The sequence below is a fragment of the Bos grunniens genome, chromosome 10 (genome assembly GCF_055505025.1).
Source record: "Bos grunniens cultivar Pamir isolate PY7600 chromosome 10, Bosgru_T2T1.0, whole genome shotgun sequence".
NCBI classification, from domain to species: Eukaryota; Metazoa; Chordata; class Mammalia; order Artiodactyla; family Bovidae; genus Bos; species Bos grunniens.
Window position 1 is genome coordinate 70,941,477 of NC_141174.1, and position 24,062 is coordinate 70,965,538.

General features: G+C 40.8%; 1 protein-coding gene across 14 annotated transcripts in view; it reads right to left on the reverse strand.

The window, feature by feature from the left end:
* The window catches only part of CDIN1 (CDAN1 interacting nuclease 1), a 231,340-nt gene that overhangs the window by 48,117 nt on the left and 159,161 nt on the right, over window positions 1–24,062 (reverse strand). For 2 of the 14 annotated variants that reach the window (XM_086322000.1, XM_086321997.1), the window contains one exon: window positions 19,826–19,954. The exons of the other annotated variants lie outside the window; for them this stretch is intronic. In XM_086322000.1, coding sequence (XP_086178126.1) covers window positions 19,924–19,954 — 31 coding nt within the window. In that variant the 3' untranslated portion in view covers window positions 19,826–19,923. Of the gene's footprint in view, window positions 1–19,825; window positions 19,955–24,062 lie in introns of those variants that run through there. 14 annotated transcript variants of the gene reach the window in all.

The window sequence follows — 24,062 nt, forward strand, 5'->3', positions numbered from 1 at the left end:
AGAAAGTACCTGCTTGTAAACAAAAGAAAAAAGTTGCAAGTTTAAAGGACAGGAGAATGAAGAAGCGGAAGGGAAAAAAGAAGCAATGAAAAGACATAAACAATTCAGGGATGCTTAACCACAAGGACATACTTCCTGCCAAGTGCAGCTTGTCCAGTGGACCCTAAACTTTCAGATCCTTCCATTTAAGGAGTCTGACCATTTCTGATTTACTCTCTAGATAAGAGACCTGAAACTCAGGTTAGGCCTACTTACAAGAATAGCTACAGAATCTAAACGTGCCACCTGATGGCTGTGATAAACTCTGGGACCAGCCTGTGAAACCAAGACCATGCATAAAACCTTTTCTATATGTAAGAAACTCCATATTCACAACTGTTATATGATCCGTAAGATTTATTGTTGTTATTTAGTGACTAAGTCATGTCCGACTCTTTTGCAACCCCATGGACTGTAGTTCACTAGGCTCCTCTGTCCATGGGATTTCCCAAGCAAGAATACTGGAGAGGGTTGCCATTTCCTTCTCCAGGGACTGAACTCAAGTCTCCTGCTTGGCAGGTGGATTCTTCACTGAGCCACCAGGGAAGTCCTTAGGGTCACTCATTTGGTATTGGTGGCAACCTCTATTTTATGTTTTCCTTCTTTCCCAATATGAACATGGGCTTCTTCAAGAAACTATAACAAAATCTTACATACCCAATATGCAGCGGTAGCAGTTAATATCGTGTAAAATTCTCTATGCTTTTTTTCTACAGAGCAAGACGCAAACAGGAAAAGGAACAGGCTTTAGAAAATGTATAGCTGGCTGCATGAAAGCAGGAATGTGAGAGTGATGATGAGGTGCCTTCATTCCAGGCATCACGAAGGGATGGGGCTGCCCACGAGAGCATCTTCCCGTGTCAGTGTGGTGCAACTTCGGGTAACTTCCCTCCCTGACTCCCCGACAGAGCCTCCTTGAAGTGCAGTAATGAAAGCATTTCCCTCGAATTCGTTGCTTTTCTGGCTTGTGGCAGCAAAGAAGAAAGACCATATCATCTGCTGGCTGATGAAAACTTGAATAGCTGTACACTGTCACCAGATCATTTGGAGGAAAAATGATAAATGCCCTAAAGAAAGCCCTGGGATGCTATATGTAAATCTAAGGTAAGAAGAGCCAATAAGGTCTGTGACAACATTAAGCCAGTTACTAGCAATGAAGCAATTATATGCGCGACTGAAACAATCTATAATGACAGCTATAACAAAGGCAAAAGGAAGAGGGCAGGGGACCACTTGGAATAATCTGAAATATCTAGTGTCCTGAGAGGAGAAGAGTATGACCTATTCCAGAGCTTGAGGGTCAGAATGATCTGGAATCATAAACAGAGGCTGAAGGTACTGTATCACACAACTTTCTAATTATCAGTGCCTTAGCTCCAGCGAAGGCATACCTTATAAAGTGACTGACGGCAAGGAGTACAAAGGGAAACAGAAGCTCACTGAACAGAAACAAGAGGAAGGAAAGTAAAACATAAGAGCATAAAAATTATCTAATTATGTAAAAAGTGATGATATCTGACTAGAGCCAGGGTGTTGAGAAAAGGCTATGCCCCTACACTACTTGAGGGAGAAGAAATTGCTACCCCCTTTTATGTATCACCTTTATGATTCCATGGTCTGAGTTGGGAGCTCTATTATTTGCATATTATCTTAAAAATTATGAATGAGAAAAGTGATTTAAAGAAGAGTTAATAGTAATGATAATAACAACTCACATTTATTTGAGGCTTATGAGTCTCTTCACAGAAGGAAAAGCTCTAGAGGTCAATGAAGTCCATAGTAGGAACGGAGGTGGGAAATGAATAAACACTTAAAGATTCTATGTAGTAGATAAATGCAGAATCTTTACAAGGCAATATGTTACCTTTTTTTTTGCCTGTGCAATAACTTCAGAGATCAATCAAAAGCTCTGAAGACCACATGGCAGAAAACAAATGCATATGGACAAGTTACCTTTGTTTATGTTTGCTTATATGTTACTAGACAGCTGGATGAGCCATTTGGCATCCCGGAAATGACTCCTTTAATTGCATATTAAAAAGAGCAACCAAAACAATTACTAAATATCACATCAAGGTGCAGAAAATACAGATGCCCTATAGCTTTACCCATTTATGAGAGCAGATCTCATAAGACAGAAGAAAATAAAAACATTACTGAGTCTACTGTGTTTTTTATATCTTAACTCATTTCATCATGAGGATGTTCATCACAGTGTTGTTTATGATGACTTCTTAAATATCCATACAGACAACAGTTATGGAGAAGGAAATGGCAACCCACTCTGGTACTCTTGCCTGGAAAATCCCATGGACGGAGAAGCCTGGTAGGCTACAGTCGATAAGGTTGCAAAGAGTCAGACTCAACTGAGCGACTTCACTTCACTTCACAGACAACAGGTTAAAGACATTATAATAGTTCTATATAATGCAAGCACTAGGAAGCTACTACAAAGGGTAAAGTAGAACTATACATATAGACATGAAAGAGAAGAAAGAAAGAAAGTGAAGTTGCTCAGTCGTGTCCGACTCTTTGCGACCCCATGGACTGCAACCCACCAGGCTCCTCCATCCATGGGATTTTCCAGGCAATAGTACTGGAGTGGGGTGCCATTGCCTTCTCCAGGGCATCTTCCCGACCCAGGGATCGAACCCGGGTCTCCTGCATGAAAAGCAACCTCAATGGCCTCTGAGGAGAACATATGAGTATATATAGTATATACAATATAATTGCATTTTGTCTAAGTGATAACAGTAATAACGTGTACAAATTGGTATTATGATATTTTATGTTCTTTTCTACTTATTTGGAATTTTTTGATTTTTAGAATTAATGATTACCAAAAAAAAGCATAATTTTTTCAAATGATGGGTATGTTTATAGAAGTTAAAAGAAAACTTTCTTCCACAAAAGGAAGAAAATATTAGCAAATGTTTGTGAGGAACATAAGAATATCTCCAAAGAGGAGCTAATTTGAGAAAGACTCATCCTAGATATGGGCTTGAAATTCAAAAAGGAGAATTCCTATCAGCAGATACCATCTTACGAAAAGGACACACCTGTAGGCTACAATCTTGGCCATTTGAAGCTAGATTTTACCTCTGAGCACTTGCAAGCACAGATCCAGGGGTCAAGGGCGCCTCTTTTCTGCCTCCATCTCAGCCCCTTGTATAAGAGCTCACTCTTTAACCCTGATGTCCCTAAGCCCACTGCTGGGATCCCTACACTCTTGCCTGGGTCTTGGTGTGGTGGAATGCTCATTTTGCTCTCAGGGAGCCCCAGCCAAACATAGAAAACCCTCAAATAACTTGAATACCCGTGGAATGAAGTGTATGTGCAGGCAGCTACTTTTATAGCATGTAAAGAGAATATCCTTTCACTAACCCCCCCCAAAATATGCAAAAACAAAAACCATTTTCATACGTAGTTTCTCTTGGTGGGTTTCTAATCCTTCTGAACTGATGGTTAGGGCATTTGACAAGCTATTCAGTTAGGTTTAACAGTATTCCGAAAACTGTGTATTTTATGTTATACAAAGAAATTTAACAGATAAAAGATATACGGTATCACATTCAGACCACATGAAGGTAAAAACTGAAATCTTCAAAGAAAAATCCTATTACACACAAAGGTGATCTATTCCTTGTGTGTGTGGATACATGCTCAGTTGTGTTCAACTCTTGGTGACCCCACTGACTGTATCCCACCAGGCTCTGTCCATGGGATTTCCCAGCAAGAATACTGGAATGGGTTGCCATTTCCTACTCCAGGGAATCTTCCCGACTCGGGGATCGAACCCATATCTCTTGGGTCTCCTGCATGGGCAGGTAGCTTCTTTACCATTGCGCCACCTGGGAAGACCGATCTATTCCATAGATGAAATGTACTGCTGCCTTTATGAGGATTTGAAGGGGAAGAAAAAGTGTTGCAAGTGCATAATATACATTAAATTGTATAAAAATAGCCTAACTTGCACACGCATACACACCATGCAATCAGTTTTTATATAATTTGATCATGTCTTTCCTTATGTTATTAAAAATGACACTGAGGCACAGAGAGGCAAAGTGCCCCATTCAGTTCAGAAACTTGCTCTTCTACAATGTAGAGACTGTTCCTAATAAAAAACCCCCAGAAATTCAAGACAACCTAGCTGCTAAGATTATCAGTTCACTGTTCAACACTTCAGCTGCCTAGAACATCTTAAGGGTCCAGGCTTCCCAGGTGGTTCAGTGGTAAAGAATATATGCCTGCCCAGGCAGGAGATGTGGGTTAGATCCCTGCATCAGGGAAGATCCCCTGGAGAAGGAAACGGCAACCCACTCCTTTATTCTTGCCTGGAAAACAAAGGAGCCTGGTGGGCTCCAGTCCATGGGTCACAAAGAGTTGGATATGACTGAGTATGCGCACACATCTTAGGGTCAGAAGCTACTTCCAGCTTTGGAGGTGTGGGGTACAGTGGAAAGTTTTAATCCTCATGCACCAATTTTCTGGCTTGTTAAGAGCTTAGCATTATATTGCTTGATAAAATCAGAGGAAAAGGCGCTGCTAGAGATCTTTTAGCTCATTAGCAGTAGTTCAGTATTTTTTTTTTAAACTCAATTAAGTTTTGTTTTTTAACACTACTATAATTACACATGACTCACAATATATTTCTATCAGACAGCACTGCTTGGACTATTTCGATACTGAGTGTGATGGTTAATTTTATGTGTTGCCTTGACTCGTCCTCGTCACGAGGTGCCCAGATTAAACATTATTTCTGGATGTCTGTAAGAGTGTTTCTAGATGGAATCTGTATTTGAATTGGTGGACTCAGGAGCGTAGACTGCCTGCTCCAATGTGAGTGGGTATCAAATAATTGTTGATGTCCAAGAGCAAAAGGTAGAGGAATATTTTGTATCCAACCAGCAGCAAGTGAGTTTGCAGAGGCTCCACCCAGTGACTACCACTCATCCTGGGAGGCTTAACACCATCCTGGTGTCAGGGCTTCCACCATCATATTGTATGCCTAGATTTTTGTTTGTTTATTCTCCAACATTCCAGTGGCTACAACTCACACCAGCATTCCATTCCCGAGCCTCCATCCTCACCATTATCCCCTCCATGGAAGACAGAGCAGAGGCGTGAGGTGACCCGGCTCCGGTGGGTGAAAGTGAAGCGTAGGCGGAGTCCTGACCCTCTGAGTGCTGCATGGCCATTATGAAGTCACTGACCTGCAGGAAACTGCTACCATGGTTCACAAATTTATTGTCAGGTTCCAGCCTCTAGCTGTTCTCTGATTGTTCTAAATACTTGACAAACTGAAGCCTTTTCACTTTCCGTTGAAATTGCCTCATCTCCCTGTCACAGCGCCATGGGGGACTCCATTACTTTTCTGACTTCTTTCCCCTCCTGACAAGTCATTTAGCTGGCTTCTTGTGGTGAAGGCTGTCCATGTCAAATTAGCCGGGGCCCCTATTGTCCTTATTACCACTCGAAAAGCCATCATGAGTAATGCTACGGGGTCCCTCAGTTGTCATCATTTGTCAGAAAGAAAGGGAGTGTGGTTACATATAGCTGACAGGTAATTTCGGTGTCTACAATTACCCCAATTAGTCTTGTCATAAACAATTCGATAAATGCACACCAATACAAACAGATAAACACACCAAGGTCTCTCACTATTAATGCTGTGTAATGGGTAAATCAGTGATATGATGCTATATTTTATTTATTTATTTTTTAAACTATCCTCAGCTGTGAAGCTGGCGCTTGCTACCTGGTCAGCACAAATTGTACTATCTACTTTCATTAGCTCATCACCACAGGAAAATCTGAAAGGCTGTGACAAAATTCATTTAGAGAGAGAGGGAAAGAGCGGATTGTTGTAACACCTGCTTTAGGCAAGGCTACAACAAAGGTTTTCTTTTTGTCAGTTCTGGGCAACTATGGGCTTCAAAGTTGACTATTTTGTGTTAAAAGAGCAACATATGAAATATGATAGGAATAGAGAAATTATATCCATACTGAAATCAGAAACGTGATTTGAAAAAAAAATATATATATAAAAGCCTGGTGCCAATGTACCACTCAGCAAAAAAAAAAAGAAAAAAAGACTGTGGGCTGGCAGTTTCATATATAAGATGATTTCAGTTCTATCCAACTACTGATTCCCATTTTTTTTTTTTTAAGCTGCACCTTAAATACAAAGCGAAATGCCATGTTTGCTGTCAAGCTATTTATCTGTTCCAGTATTCACATGGACTTGCTTAATGAAGGTATCAACAGTGTTCCTTGCTGGACTAGGCATAGAGGTGATTAAGACTCAGAGTAGAACACTACTCACTCACGGGCTCTCTGAACACCAGGGATGGAATCTGTTTTAACACAACACCTTCTAGGAGGATTCTCCAGTCAGACCCCGTACTCAGTCTCAAGTGTAACACCATGATGCTCACGCTTGTGATCCACAGAAATAGGTGCTCAAGACCCAAGATCTGTAGGGTCCCGTGCACCCTGTTTGCTGACCATAATCTTAAGTGATGGCTGAAAAACCCAACACAAGGAGATTGTTGGAGGAAATTGCTCCTGGCAACTATTTGTTCAAGCTCAAGATTTTTTTTTTTTTTAAACCAACACTAAGAACCCACCAGAAAATAGGACAGGTCTCCCTAATGAGTAATCTATTTTAGCACAGTCTTGTCTAGGCATGACAGTTTACTGAGAGGCTTGAAAAACTCGTAATTACCAGTGTTACAGGGCAATTAATGTATATTACACTGCACTACTCATGGCAGCAACTGTCATTTTCTCAATAAAAATGAGTACTCTTCAGCTAAAGGTGACATTAATTGGGACTTTAATGACTATGCAGAGGAGCTGAAGCCAAATATGAACAAAACAGCGATTCAATGAGCGACTTCAGAAACGAGAAAATTGTACTAAAATGAGATTAATTGCTGTTTAGAAAAAGGAAAGAACCTAAAAAGCTATTAAATTGCAGGGTTTGGGTGCCCGGGTGATGGTTGTGATGTTAATCTTGCATTCTCACAGCAGGCAAATATTCACTAAATTCAGAGCCTTTTGACAGCAGGAAAAATCATGTATGCTTAACTTCAATCCATCAAAAATATATTTCAGCTTTTATCAGTGTTCTAAATACTTCTGCAATTTCAAAAATTACTGCTCCATTCCTTGGCTGTCATCATGCAAATGTGAACACTGTCAATATTGCTATGAAAAATTTCCCAGCTTCAAAAGGCCTACATCAGTGATAAAGAAAGAAAAACGTGAAGATTAGAATTGCAAAACACACACTACTAATATAACAGAAATCAAACAATAAGAATTTAATGTTTAAGTTGTGGAAACTGCTAAAATAGAAAATGATGGGGTGGTTTTTTTTTTTCAGTAGATAAATCAAAGAAAAATAATTCTGAAATTCTTTTTAAAACTTGTAACTTGATGCTTAATTAATCATCACCAATAATTAGGACAGAATTTTGCAACTTGACTTCAGGTGCTGTAATTGTTAATACTTCTCTCTTGTTTCTAAAACCTTTATCCTTGCTTCTTGGTTCTTGAAAACAATTATATAATTGCTTTTCTTTATGGCCTTTTCAAATATCATGATGACTGTATACACAAAACACGGCACTTAAACTTTGACATGTAAGAGGGATAAAAAGATTTGATAACTCCAGAGTTACATACTTTGTAACTTGAATTCTTTTTTTTAAAAGAAAGGCCAGCAACTTACTAATTTTGTTAAAGAGGGAGTTTTCAAAACAGTTATATTTGGCCAGAAACGTAGTTATTTGCTGCCCCAATAAAAAAGATTAGGCCTCATTTTAGAATACTGTGCACTTTCTTACTGCATAAGCAATTCTGTTTGTTCTGCATTTTAATATTTAAAGAGTCTTCTCATCTACAGTTTAGGTCAGGGCTCGAGACGCATTAACACACTCAAGAACCACATCCACTAAATGACAGGGGGAGGTGAAATAGTGTACTTTCCATCTTTAAATCAATGGTAAACCCCGTCTCTTCTAAAAATCCAGAAATACAAATCACCTGACCTCCATTATGAAGACTGGTTATTGGCCACTTGTCTGCCAGACTATACTTATAAGGCCACTGGGGGACAGGAGAGGGGAGTGGGGAGAGAAACACACGCATATCCACGTGCTCGGAGAAGGGATGTTCTACTTTTAATCTTCCAGCTGTTTCATTCACTAAAAGTGCTCTTTCTCAAGTTCTCAGTCTGAGCTTGAGCATAATCATCTTTGTAAAACAAGTTGCTTCCCGGGTCCTGCATTTCCTAATTCTACCTGCTCCTCCTCTTCCTCCAATTTTCCCTCCTCTTGTATCTAGACTTTTATGTTAACGGCGCAATTCTTCCTCAAGAGTTGAACAAATGTCCTTTTTAGTCCTTTTTTTGGGGGTGAAAAGGGGCCTTTGTTATTCATTGTGCCATTTCAAAAACTAAGCTTCTCTCCTACCTCAAAAACAGCTTTATTTTAAGGACAAAAAATTCACCAGGCTCCCCCTAAAAGTCTTTTCAGGCCGAGTTCTTAGAGAAGACAGGTGCCTTTGGCTAAATTATCTCTACTGACAAACCATTCACATAAATTTGCTTTTTAAAAAACAACTACATGTCAATAGTTTGATTCCATTTTGTCTATGCAAATACCATTGATAAAAATTTCAATGGAAGTTCTCAGGGAGTGGAAGAGTTCCAAACTAGGTATTGAAACCGGACTCAGGAATAGGATACTAATTCACCAAACTTGCCAAGAATGATCTAACCCAGGAGCCATACAAAGGCAATTGCGAACCATGTACATGATCCCAGATAATCCCTTATACTGTATCTCTCCTCGGATCTCATCTCCATTCTGTAGTTGACTGCATGAGGCTCCATTTGGGGCCGCAGGTTTTCTACTTGCAAAAAAAAAAAAAAAAAAAACACCCAAAAACAAAAACAGGAGCAACTTTGTCATGCTAAATTTGCTGCATGAGAACTCAGTGCTGAGCACTTGGCAGACACACCAGCTCCAATGTTGTGGAGCTGGTGTTAACCAGGAATGTTAACGATTGGAATAGACCTTTAAGGAGAGTTCCTAAAATGAATTTATTTGATATTTATTTGATTTGTTGTTCAGTTGCTGAAATTCTTTACCCTTCACAGTGGCCCCGTTGGTGCTATGAGAAAAGGTGATCACATTGAATCCATGTGAAAGGCTTGCATGAAAAAGCAGGCATCACTGTTCTCCACTGAGGTTGAAATTTCATTTTTAACCTCATTATTATTTTGCACCAACATCATAAGTCTTTCTTCCAAACTACTATTTGGTGGGTTTTCTTATTCAAGACTCCTCCTAAGACTGAAACGTAACACAATGGGCATCAGTCTCACAATTGACAGACCATGTTTAAGCCGGGAATAGTGACAAGTTACAGGGACTCTTTTTTAAAAAAATAAAAATAAATCCCAGGAGATTAGTAAGATGCATTTTTAGATACATACCCTAAGAACATTATAAACTCAGTGAGAAGCCAAACTGGAATATCTCAAGTTTGGAAGATGAACAATATTTTGATGTGCCAAGGCTAATATATTATATGTTTCGAGTCTTACTATTAAGACCTGTAGCAACTGTTTTAAGAGATGAGTAGAAATGAAACAAATGGTAAATGTTTATTCAGTCATACAGTTCTGAAAGAAAACAACTGTTAATTTGCATTCGCTTGGGATCACTTAGCAGACTGCTTTTTAAGAGCTATCACCTCTTAGCAGCCCATAAAAGAGGAAGCTTTTATTCGCTCCCCTACTACCTGCTCTGACTATATGACATTTAATTTAAATTTATTTTCTATTCACCATGAATATCCAACAAATCAAAAATCATTTTGACATAAGTACTGTTCTTTGTTGGTTAGTCTGTAGTAGAGAAAGCGGCAGGCTAATCACCTGTGGGTCAGTGCAGAGATGCAGTCTCGTGGACTCTATCTTCCAATGTGGAAAATTCTAGCATGACCAACTGAGGTACCTTCTGAGTCATCAGATAAATTATATTTATATCACTTCAGTGCAGTCAGAAGTTATGCTGCATAAATAAAAGTCTAATGACCTATCTATGTGGGTGATAGAATGTAAGCCAGCTAAATGAGAGGAAATCTTATTGTGGAGAGTAATAGTCTCTGATTCCTTTGTTAATTAACTGTCCCCCTCTCTTAAATAAGATGAGGAAGAAAGAAAAAAGGGTATTTAGTTGGGCTTCTGGCGGGCAAGGGGAAGGGCTATGTAACTAAAGAGAGGTCTGTACAGCCTTTTTTGCCCTCTAGCAATTCCAGAAGGAGTTTCCTGGGGCATCCCCTCGCTCGACTTCTCAGGAATTTATGAGACTTTAGAAAAGCTGACTCCAGCAGGAAGTCTGTTATGGAGAGCTTTCCTGGAAGGCAAGACCAATTAACCCTGACTAAAAGAGGAAAAAAAAAAACAAAACTTGAGTAAAGGGGATGAGGGGACCAAGAAAAAAGGCTCGAAGTGAGAAGCAGGACTAAGAAGGTCTATGCAGCTGTGCACCAGTGATAGGGAAGACGACACGGCGGGCTGGGGTGGGTGGGGTGGCTGTCAGGACGGGGAAAGTTAGAGCAGGGAGGAAAGGAAGAGGTCACTGGATCACTGCTTCTTCATCAGGGTCCGCTTGGCTTGAAGGAGTCTTTGTTCCCTGAGTCAGCAAAGGGATGGGGACTAAGAATTGCACTCAACTTCAGAACCTAGATCTCGAGCAAACCAGGGCACTCTACTCCCAAAGCGAGCACTGCATGAGAAGACGGCCCCAGAACAGAAACATTCTGGGAATCACCCAGTTCACCCAACCCAGATGAAAGGGAGAGTGACTCACTGCAGAGCATAAGCTTCCAATTGCAATTTAAGCCAAAATGTGGTGGCAAAAAGCCACTGAACCAGTGCTTTCCAGTATACTCACACTTCTCTTTCCGAAGGCGCTACTACAGTTGGACACTCAGATTCAGAGCTTCAGGAACTAATTCTAAGTTTACTTTTCCTCAAGATTTCCAACTCTGAGCCTCAACTTTTTCTATTGCTTGATTCTGTTTCTGTTCTATCTCTAGCTGGGGAATACTCATTTCACTGCCTGCTTCAGTTCAGTTCAGTTCAGTTGCTCAGTCATGTTTGACTCTTTGGGACCCCATGGACTGCAGCACGCCAGGCCTTCCTGTTCATCACTAACTCCTGGAGTTTACTCAAACTCATGTCCATTGAGTCGGTGATGCCATCCAGCCATCTCATCCTCTGTCGTCCCCTTCTCCTCCTGCCCTCAATCTTTCCCAGCATCAGGGTCTTTTCAAATGAGTCAACTCTTCGCATGAGGTGGCCAAAGTACTGGAGTTTCAGCTTTAGCATCATTCCTTCCAAAGAAATCCCAGGGCTGATCTCCTTCAGAATGGACTGGTTGGATCTCCTTGCAGTCCAAGGGACTCTCAAGAGTCTTCTCCAACATCACAGTTCAAAAGCATCAATTCTTCGGCGCTCAGCTTTCTTAGCAATGCTTAAAAGGTCATATAAGACAAGAGGGCTGAGATGAGAGGATCTTTCTCCTGTACTCTCAAGCTGGAATAGGAATCCTTTCTTTTTCATCCTGGGCCTCATCTTAGGATGTCAAATTTCACTGTAACTCTGGGTGAGGGGAAACCATTCTTTTTATTCACAATTTTGTACACGCATTCAATGTCTACTGACACTAACCACTACACACAACTACAACGAAAAGGGCTGGGCAGTCAAACTAACTTTAGAACTCTTCATCTAGGTGGCACCAAGCACTAGCAAAACAGCATCTTTTTCAGGAATACAAAGCATTCCTTGATGTTTTGATGAACTGAATCTCATCTCAATTTCATGTCTGCCCATTAAAAAATCTATTAAAGCCATGTATATGCTTCTATCGATAAAAATGGAAGGAATGAAGGTCTTGGTAAAAGCAAATACAAAGAAAGCTTGGTTAAATAGTCAAAATATTCATTCTGTGGCTATTGATTTAAGGTTTAAAATAAGTAAATCAGTTAGAATGGGTTTCCCTCATCTAGCACCATTACATGAGTTTTAGAGATTTATTTATTTTAAAGTCATGGGACAGATACATAAAACATAAAAATGGACGGATCTGGCATTTTATATTAGCAAAAAGTCAAATGCTTTTTCTTGTTCTATCTATGATATATATTTTTAACTTTTGAGTTGTCCACTCAACCACCCCACAGCTCCAGCTCCTGGTGTCCACAGTTTTTCCTAATTAGTCTAGTAGGAGCTCATCTCACTTGTCACCAGCTGAGTTATCAGGCTGGGCCTTTTCTACAATATAGCTGTTTATTTTTTAAGAGTTTTAGAACTGGTAATTCAGGAAATTAAAATGGGAAGATGTGTTTGAATTGGCTAAACAGCTAACATTCTTAAAACTGTCCTTACTTGGAATGAGGACATCTGGTGAGAATCTGCCTCCCTTTCCTGCAGACTCGTTTTCTGAGTCGCAGTCAGTGCCTCAGTGCCCCTGATGTCCCCCCACCCCCCACGCCCCTGCAACCCTGCACAGACTTGGAGCTCCTTGAGGGGAGGCCCCTCATTCATCCTCAGATGCCTGGTACCTGGCACATGCCTGGTACGTGGTCAACAGAACAGTTCTGTTGACTAATAAGCAAAGCAATCCTAGCTCTGACACTAATGAATTAGTCTTGGACAAGTCACTTTAGCTTTCTGAGCCTTTGCTTCCTTATCCGTTAAAATGCTTTGTTTCCTAAAGGCTCAAAAAAAAAAAAAAAAAAAAGAATGTGGAAGTGCTGAATAAATGTACAAGATTCCTACAGCTGTTGTTAATAATTACCATTTGGATTTATACACCATTCAATGGGAGAAACAAGAGCCAGTCTTATGGTCTCCACAGTTTTACCATAAGGAGCTTATAAAGCTCTAGTTTCCTTAGAATTGTAAGATGTGAGGCCACACCCACCCAGTTTGCTTGTTTTGTTTTCTATCCCCATCTCCTGCATGCTCCCTCATCCCACCTCACCCCAACCCCAGCTCCAAATCAACACACAGATCTCTTCTAGGTTCTGGATCCTGCTCAGAAATAAGTGACATTGCTTAGATGACTGTTTGGGAGTTTTTACATGCACGCTCTTTCCTTATGATAACACAGTGCTTCTGCAGAATGCACCCTGGCTCTGCTGAAAGTCTGGATTCTGCTAAGGCGACCAAAAAGGCAAGTGGGACCTAATCAGTACCACGTTCCCGTCTCTCTCACACCAAGGCTCCTTATTTACCAAACCCCCAGTCCTTCATATCACATGTCCTCCTCTGCTCAGCTGCCCAGTGAAAGGAACAGGAATAGAAGAAAATTAGCATGAAGAAAGAATACCTGCATATATATATATATATTGGATGCACATGTGCTCAGTCATGTCTAACTTTTTGTGACTCTACGGACTGTAGTGTGCCAGGCTCCTCTGTCCATGAGATTTTCCTGGTAAGAATACTGGAGCGGGTTGCTCCTTCCTTCTTCAGGGTATCTTCCTCACCCAGAGATTGAATCTGCATCTTTTGCATTGGCAGGCAGATTCTTTACCACTGAGCCATGGGGGAAGCCCTATATATTGGATATATACATATATATTGGATATATATATACATATAAATAGATAAATACACATACCACCTTTCCGGGGTTGGCTGAGAGCCACTAAGCTGTATCTAACAAAACACACTTGACCTACCTTTAAAAAAGCAGACACACTAAAACATACCAAGAACCACTGTTCAAGTACTGATGTTATCGTTCCCCCATTCCTTATGTTCAAACACTAGTAACAGAGAATTACCTGATTTCAGACTGAATGGTGCCAGAGACTTCATAAGAGAGCATTTATCTAGTGTAGAATGAATAATTTCCATAGACAGCTGAATTACTTGAGAATCTACACAAGTAACTGAAACTTCAGAAACCCTGGCGCACTTAAATGCTCCATGAGCCTCACACCCCGCCATGCACTCGAAGAAGAAAGGCACTGCAGGTGAATCCAGGGCAGGGAATTATTTTTTAAATCAGCAGAGCAACACAAATACATTGCTTGCTTTTTGTCATCTGGTTTGTCTTAATCATGAACTAAAAATTCATTTACAGTGCTGTATACAAATGCCATGTTTACAGCAGGATCGTACGCTGCTTGCTTGAAATCGTATACATTAAAATTAAGAACAGAAATCCAAGTTAATGGTCAAAGACAACCAATAACAAAACCACTAAATTCCAGTTGTCAAACATCATTGAATATGTATGTTTCTGTTTTTTTTTTTTTTAAGAGTAATTATTAAAACTAAAGCGATATGAGTGAGTGTTTATGACTTCCTATTGAAAAGCCCAAATTACAGAGCATTCATTCCAGGTTGAAGAAAATCACGTGGCCATCCCTGTGCAATGGCCTAATGACTTTATATCCTCTTGTCAAACCTCAGCAGTTTTATTTGTAGTGATACATGCCGGAGAAGGTTGGAGGTTAAAGTTGATAGGAGGGGCAACAGGAAAATCAACCAACTCCTTTCAGGAGATTACAACCTTTAACATATTTGGGTCTGTCGGCAGTTTCTGCAAACTTTACAAGTCTGTGATTGGTGGTGTTTTTTAAAAACTGATCCTCAAATCAGAGGTCAGATGAACCTAGTAAATGTCCTTTCACTTTGAAATAATCCCAAGTGGTTAATGTACTCCCCAGTTTATAGCTCTTGGATTTTTTCCCCTGTGCCTGTAATCTAAAGTTAAAAAAAAAGAAACCCAACTCTTTATTTTTCAAGTATCTGAGATCTTGGAAAAGTGAAATTACTAACCCCCAATGCATGATATGGCTCCAAAAACAAGGAAGCATCTGTTGGAAGAATAAATAAATACAAGAAAGAAGAAAACAGAAAAAAGAAAAAAAAAGTCCCCCTGCGGGAGACAAACTTTGTTTGGGCTCCTGGGCAAGGAGATGTTTTATTAGTGCACTGGCGCTGTCCTTCAAGAAGTGTTTAGATTCTCTGTAGCCTCACGCTGAACAGAGGGGGATATCTTAACTACAGCACTGGCATCAGAAACTAAGACCCAAGCAAAAACATATCCTTGCAGCATCTACTCTCCTTGACTTGGCGTACACTGGTTCCCTTAAAGGTAGACCCAGTACTCAGTACTGCTAGTTTCCTTTAACTAAATGTGACTTTTGTGCCAGTCACTATATACATGTGCGCTCACTAAATTCTCATAAGAATCAAACTGGGCTCATTTTACAGATGTGCAAAAAAAGAGGAGAGAAAACAATCTGCCCAAGGCCACACTGAGAATTAAACTCTGCTCTTCCTTCTCTCGTACCTGAACTCTTTCTACTCATCTATACTGCTTCTTTACAGGGCTTCCCAGGTGGCTCAGTGGTAAAGAATCTGCTGCCAATGTAGGAGATGCGGGTTTGAGTCCTGGGGTGGGAAGATCCCCTAAGGAGGAAATGACAACCCACTCCAGTATCCTTGCCTGGGAAACCCCATGGACAAAGGAGTCTGGTGGGCTACAGAGGAGCCTGGAGGGTTACAGTCCACAGGATCACAAAAGAGTTGGATACAACTTAGCGACTGAACAACAACATATTTGTTCTTAGCTCGTAGCCGATGATGTAAATAATTTCTAGACTGTCCCCCTATTTAAAATTGTTAATCATCACTAGTTGATTTTAATGCACAGTGAGTACTATGCAGCATGCAAGAGAAAAGAAAGACAGCATGACACAACCTCAGGTCCTGGGGCAGCACATGGCTGGAGTTGGGGGTCTAGACTGGCTACTAATTGTTAAGAAAAATGTTTTAGGACTTCAAGAGTTCTCTATGTCAAGGTGATTGATAGCAGGTATATAATTACTAAACACTTGTGACATTAAAACTTGTGACATCCCTACATAAATCCCATGCCTTTTTAAAAAAATTTGCCCAACTCATAGATTACAGAATTTGATGCTGGGTGACCACCTCATTGGACCTCAGTTTCTTCATTTGTAAAATGTGATGTTTATCCACAGGAGGTGTTGGCTAGCTGTAAGAAGTTTAAGTGTGAATTTTTTCTGTTTTTAATCCCCCTGCTTAATTCTAGTGATTGAGCTCAAAGTTTTTCAAAGAAATAAGAGACACCTACACTTATGAATGAAATGAAGAGGAAAAACACAACTTTAAGAAAGGTTTACTTTTAAAAAAGGAATAGGAGCGAATGAAAATCCTGGGCCAACTCAAAGTCATGCAGTGCTGCCTCTTTTTTTTTGTGAATCCTTGTAATGGCACATAAATGCTTTAAAAGTAAATTGATCTAGGAATGACCCGAAAGGCAAACCATTTTCTCATGTAGAAGGGTATGTCACAAGTGTTATGGGAAGCATCACCTTGTATTTAGAGACTTTAACAAATGTTTTCCAAACACTGCCACTCACTGTTTGAAGGTGAGGAAACACATGCTGGTTGAAACACTGTTTTAAAAAAATGCACTAACGACTGAGAAATTGCCAACCTGAAAATGCTTTTGTTATTTAAAAGTACATTCCATAAAGATATTTGATAAAAGATGTTCCAATTTTAGCAGTAACTTGGTCTCCTATACGTATCATATAGATAACAGATCCTTTTGCTGGTTTGTATTTGTTTGCTTCCATTTAACATAGATAAAGTGTTAAGGGAAAGAATACAGGACAGCAGAACTCAGAAGCCCTCGGTTCAAGTCTCACTGGAAATAAACTGGACACTCAAAAGTGCAAGTGGTTTAAATGCTACTCAATACTCTTGAGTTTACCTGCATCTGTTACAAACACTGTACTTTTCAACTCAAATTTCACAGTGAAAGACGGGACAACACAAGTCCCTAATATCCAAATCTGTTTTGTTTTCCCCATCTTGACTGAACTGCCTTTATTCTTTTCCATTTTCACACTTCTTTTCCATTTCACACTTTTGAACTTCAGCAAGAACCTCCCATTTGGTCTCCCTTCCCCAGTCTTTCTTATATTTCCACAGCCAAAACAAACAAGCAAAACCTCCCATAAACCAAACACCTCTAACTGGTCTTCCACAATGGGGCTTAACAATATTTCTAAATAACAAATCTAATTGTGTCAGCAACTTGCTATAAAAAACCTATCTGTGCTGCCCCAGAGACAATGTTTGAAGTCTATGGCATCATACAAGGTTTTAATCTGGTTCCTGATTGCTGTGCTCTAATCACACTAAAAGCTGTTGGCAGCTTCCATTCCTCCAAGCCTCTGCACATGCTGTCCCTCCTGTTCAAAACCCTGTTCCCCATTCATCTTCCCCTCTAATCTAAGATGGGGTGTGTAGGAATTAGCCTTCTGTATTTTCATCATATACTCCAGGCACATCTCAATCTTAGTCATTTCATGCTGTAATTGCTGGTTTACTTGCCACAAGTGCTGTTTACTGGTCTGCATCCCCCATTAGAATCAGCTCACTGAGAGCAGGAATTGTATTTGGGGGGAATCTCTGTATTCAGAGGCCTAGGTGAGTGCTTGGTTTATGGCTGGCCCTTAGCAGATTCTGATCAATAATTATCTGAGTGATAGAATACAGTGAATGAAAGGCTAAAGCTCTACTTTAAAGATATGTCTAGTAGGAAATTATGTGACAGGCAAATCTCATGCCTCTCATTTTAATTTCCAAATATTTACATGATCTTAATCTTTAAGCACATTTTTAGTTTGTGAATACCATATCACAGAATGGGTACATAATGGAAAACAATGACAAATTGACCCATCTTCTATAGGGCCCTACCCCGATCTGGTAATGAATAAATAACTTAATGTAAATATTTTGGTGATGAAAGTGAATCACTGCTTGTATTTTACAAATACTGGGAAAACTGCAATTTTTTTTCCATTTAGTTTTATTAGAATGCATAACTCTTTGATGCTTACATTGCATGTATGTGCTGACTGGGTTGTCACTGAGGCCCATCTGTCATAACCTGGTCATATATATATTCTGAAGTACACAGACAATAAGAACACAACCACTTATCCACTGTTTCTGCTTATCCACCCTTACTGGCTTACCGATGTTATACAAAAGCAGTGGGAAATGATATTATAGGTGCTCAGCTATTTTGAGGAAGTAGGAAGCTAGATTGGAGAAGAAGGTAATGGCACCCCACTCCAGTACTCTTGCCTGGAAAATCCCATGGATGGAGGAACCTGGTAGGCTGCAGTCCATGGGGTCGCTAAGAGTCGGACACGACTGAGCGACTTCACTTTCACTTTTTACTTTCATGCATTGGAGGAGGAAATGGCAACCCACTCCAGTGTTCTTTCCTGGAGAATCCCATGGACAGAGGAGCCTGGTGGGCTGCCGTCTATGGGGTCGCACAGAGTCGGACACGACTGAAGTGACTGAGCAGCAGCAGCAGCAGCCGCAGGAAGCTAGATACTGTAGCATTCATATCAATAGCCATATACCATAAAAACTTCACACTACAGCCAAAACATTCAATGCTTCTGATCTCACATAGGCTAAACAGAGTTATACAGAAAATAGCAGTACATTTGAAGGCCAATCTCAAAGTTACAGTCTCGAGTTTGAAGGACTCAGACGCAGAGGGATCTAATTCAATTCAAGCATTTATTGAGACATATCGATGCTTTCAAACTGTGGGGCTGGAGAAGGCTCTTGAGAGTCCTTTGGTCTGCAAGGAGTTCAAATCACAGTCAATCCTAAAGGAAATGAATTCTGAATATTCTTTGGAAGGACTGATGCTGAAGCTCGTGCTCCAGTACTTTGGCCACCTGATGCCAAGGGCTGACTCATTGGAAAAGCCTCTGATGCTGGGAGAGACTGAAGGCAAAAGGAGCAGGGGGCAGCAGAGGATGAGATGGTTAGATAGCATCACCAATTCAATGAACATGAATTTGAGCAAACTCCAGGAGCTAGTGGAGGAGAGAGGAGCCTGGTGTGTCCATGGGGTTGCAAAAAGTTGGACACAATTAGTGACTGAACAACAACAACATTTAACCACAGTTGGTTGGAAAGACCTTCATGGATCATATGTTCATGACTTAAAAAGAATGCATTTATTCATTTACTGTCTTTCCCATGATAATATGAACTCCCTAAGGATGGGACCCTTAGGTGTCTTGTCCATTGTTACATTCCTGGTACTCCAATTAGACAAGGCAAAGGAGGAATTTTTATTTAACCAGATCATCCGGAGCCACCCTAGGGAGGCTAGGCTCCCTCTCACCCCGAGGGAGACCTAGACTCCAGGATGCATTGAGGAAGAGAGATTCAGATACAATAAGGTTCATGAAGAGAATGCTAGCATGGCTGGCTGACATTTGCTCTCCTGGAAAGAAAGCAGAATAACCCAGACCAATGTGTATGGACAGAGCTTGGGAGAGGTACATGGCAGCGGTTTTGTCTCCAGCAAAGCAGGCATTGCTCTGAAAAGCCTGCAGAGAAAGCGGGCCTTTTTTTGTTGTAGTTGTTAGATTCCTCACTGCAAAACTTCTTTTTACAAGTATCAGATTAGAGTGACAAACACTTTGATTTTTCCCATTAAATAGAAGGATAGAAAAATGTTTCCAGTGATCCTACTGTCAATCATCTGGTGATGGGCTTCATGAAGTTCCCAGTAAATTCAGGAAAATAGAACATCAAAGTTTGCCAAGACTTAAAAAAAAGGGGGGGGCAGATTTCTTTAGAATGAAAAACAAGACATTTAAGGCCATGGGTTCATATACTGTCTCGTGGTTTCTCTTAGGCCTGGGGCGACTGAGGGTGCATATAATGCTCACCTCATAAACAGGCCTCAAGCTTCAGAGGGGACAGGAATCCTGACAGCAGCATCTAGAGATGGAGGGGCAGAGATGTCAGCGATGTTCTGACAGCGGCATCTGATTATATTCAAGCATAAAAGCTGTACAGTTGGAACCTAATACCAGTGAAGAACTCTGGAGAACACAGAATATCTTTAGGTGTTTAGTCCCCGTAGCAGGTTACACACCGGCTCAGCCCCTTCCTCTACAACCTTACTAAGATAGTTCCTGGATTCTCCTGTTTTAACTTGCTTTAAACTTATCACCTAGCCCCATCTTAGTCCAAGGCATTATTGTTTAACATTAATAACAATAATTGTTAAGATATACTGAGTGATTAATATATACAATGCACTTAATTCTCACAGCATCCCTAGAAAGTGCATTTTTGTTGTTTGTTTAGTCACTAAGTCGTGTCTGACTCTTTGTGACCTCATGGACTATACCTCACCAAGCTCCTCTGTCTATGGGATTCTCCAGGCAAGAATAGTGGAGTGGGTTGCCATGCCCTCCTCCAGGGGATCTTCCCGACCCAGGAACTGAACCCGCAACTCTTACGCCTCCTGCATTGGCAGATGGGTTCTTTACATTATCTTCGTTTTGAGATGAGGAAACGGAAGTTCAGAGAAACTAAGGGACTGGCCCATGCTTTCATAGCTAAGAAGTGGCAGAGCCAGGCTGCCAAGGTGTTACCCTGGCTCTAGGGTCTACCCTTTTCTTAAACACATCACTTTACTGTCTCTTCTTCTTAAGTGAACTCACAATAGACTGTAATTCTCACGGTTCTTTCCTTCTGACCTATCCCCTACATCACTCCCCACATGATCTTTTAAAAAATGCTGTTTTCCTGATTAAAATATGGGAGGCAAGGCTCCTCAACGCCCATACGATTTCTCCAAATTCCCTTCATGACTTGGCTCCCACGTCTCCAGTCTCAGGTACTTACAATTCCCTCAATACACTGTGTGTTTTCATGCTTTGGCATCTTTGCAACATACAACTGGGTCAGTCACCGAGAAAATTTCTGTGCTTTACTTGTGACTTTTCCACTCATTCTGGCCTGAGTGATGGTTCTATTCTGGCCAGAATCTCCACTGCAAATTCCCTGTTTTCCATTTATGTTCACTGTACCAGACTGTGAGCTCCCTGAGGTTAGAGGCAGCTATGCTTATCTTTAAAGCCTACCTGAATACCTAGCCCATGGTATATGTTAAATGAATAAACGAATGAATATGTGAGAGAGGGAACTTCAGCTATCTGCTTTGAAAGAAAGAAAAGTTTTGAAAGACAACTAGCCTCCATTTGGGAATATTTGTCTCACTTAGCTAAACAATAGAAAGGCTCCAGAAGGTCTCAACCCAAGCACCTTGGGGTTTTGGACATCTACAAAAGTGTGGAGAAAATTGTGAGCAAGCAGTGTAGAAAATAAAGCTGATTTGAAATATTTTATATCATCAATGTTGAATTCAAGATCCTGTTTTATTTCTGCCTTCTTTCTTTGGCCATTAAAATCTAAAACTGTACTGATTTTTTGTTTCATTGTAATTAAGAAGCACTAAAACAAGAGAAGATAACCGAAAATGAGACACACAAACAGAACTCTTGTGCATAAGCTTAGATATTCTAAGAATAGTTATGCATTGCTGCTGCTAAGTCGCTTCAGTCGTGTCCGACTCTGTGCGACTCCATAGACGGCAGCCCACCAGGCTCCCCCGTCCCTGGGATTCTCCAGGCAAGAACACTGGAGTGGGTTGCCATTTCCTTCTCCAATGCATGAATGTGACAAGTGAAAGTGAAGTCGCTTAGTCATGTCTGACTCTTTGCGACCTCATGGACTGCAGCCTACCAGGGTCCTCCGTCCATGGGATTTTCCAGGCAAGAGTACTGGAGTGGGGTGCCATTGCCTTCTCTGATTTATGCATTAGAACATGGTTTAATGTTAATAGTAGTAAGCTTTCACATCTCATTTTAAATCATATTATTCAGTTCATACTGTATTTCATATTTATTAGGTACACATTCTAACTTGTATATCTACTTAGGCACTTGGTGGTGGCCCAAATAGATAAATCTATGGTTTCAATCACTCCTTTCCTAGCAGCTCACACACACATGCTATTTTTGGTAGGTACCCAGATAAGTTACATAAAACTTTTGACACTTGGTTTTATATACTTTTTTCCCATGCAATTCAAAAAAGAACTTTTCCTAGCTTAAATATAAAACTTTATGGTTAAAACTTTGTGCCAAATTTCTAGGTATTCAAAAAACAAAACATATGATATTGAAGTGCTAACATTCCGCACCCACATACGAGGACCTCAGAATGTGATACTACTTGGAGACAGGATCTTTAGAGGTAGTTAGGTTAGTACGACTGGTATCCTTATAAGATCAAGGAAGAGGATGTAAAGACAGGGAGAAGACAGCTGTCTCCACACCAGTGAGAGACGCCTGGGACAAACACTTCCCTCTCAGCCCTCGGAAGGAGTCAACCCTACTGACAGCTTGATCTTGAATTTTCAACTTCCAGAACTTTGAGAAAATACATTTCTGCAATTTAAGCCACTTGTGCCTGCGTGCTAAGTCACTTTAGTCACGTCCAACTATTTGCAGCCCTATGGACTGTGGCCCACCAGCCTCCTCTGTCCATGGGATTCTCTAGGCAAGAATACTGGAGTGGGTTGCCGTGCCCTCTTCCAAGGGATCTTCCTGACACAGGGGTTGAATCTGGTTATCTTAAGCCTCCTGCATTGGCAGGCATGTTCTTTACCACTAGTGCCACCTGGGAAGCCCTCCGTCTGTGGTATTTTGCTATGACGCCCTATCAGACTAATACACCTAGAGGCTATCATTTTATTTTCAGTGATGGTACTTTGTAAAGTAAAAACATCTTTACATATATTAAATTACCATTATTTGATGAGGGCAATGAAATAAATTAGTTTTTAATGCTTTTCAGGCTCAAAGATTTCTACTGAGGTGGAAAAATTCTGGCCTCAAAAATACTGAAAGTAACCTGGTTTCCACAAGGGCCCAAGCACGCGGCAGGAGAAGTGCATTCCAGGTTTCCCGACATGTCTCATCTTTTTATGCTGCTATTCTAGCTCCTCTTAAGGTGGAGGTCACACACTGGGGCAGGCCTAGAATATATTTTATTGGGTGGCTGGTGTTTTGCTGTTTTAAAACATGGAATTAGTTAACAGCATTTAAAACGCAGGAGACTAAACCTGGAAATCTGGATTTTTGACGCTGAAGAACTGGAAGATCTGGTGATCCTGGGCCCACTGTATCTCCGTGGCCACAGTGGGCTGAGACCAAGTGGTGGCCACCCTGTGATGAAACACTGCTGGCTCTTAGCTTCACCACAGTCCCCACTCTAACCTGTCTGCCTGGACCCCAGGAGCATTTCACTTTGCCCTCTCTGGTCTAAGGGGATGCCATCTGGGATTTTCAGTGTTGAGAAGTCTGGCTAGTTAGGAGGCCCAGGGGGAGGTGTTACTTATCTCCATGTTGATTGCTCTGAAGTGGGAGCTCGCTCCCTGTCTGCCACCTGACATCCCACCAGTGATGTGATTACCATCTCCTATTGGTCAAGAGTCCACACAAGAGTTCTTAAGAGGCCATTCCAAAGGGAATGCAGTTTTAGATGCAAAATGTGATTCCGTGGTCAAAAAATGACTATGCCAAAACCTTTGACTAGGTGGATCACAATAAACTGTGGAAAATTCTGAAAGAGATTGGGAATACCAGACCACCTGACCCGCCTCCTGAGAAATCCATATGCAGATCAAGTAGCAACAGTTAGAACTGGACATGGAACAACAGACTGGTTCCAAATCAGAAAAGGAGTACATCAAGGCTGTATATTGTCCCCTGCTCTTTAACTTATATGCAGAGTACATTATGCGAAATGTCAGGCAGGATGAAGCACAAACTGGAATCCAGATTGCCAGGAGAAATATCAACAACCTCAGATACACAGATGACACCATTGTTATGGCAGAAAGTGAAGAAGAACTAAAGAGCCTCTTGATGAAAGTGAAAGAAGAAAGTGAAAAAGTTGGCTTAAAACTCAACATTCAGAAAACTAAGAACATGGCATCTGGTCCCATCATTTCATTGTAAATAGATGGGGA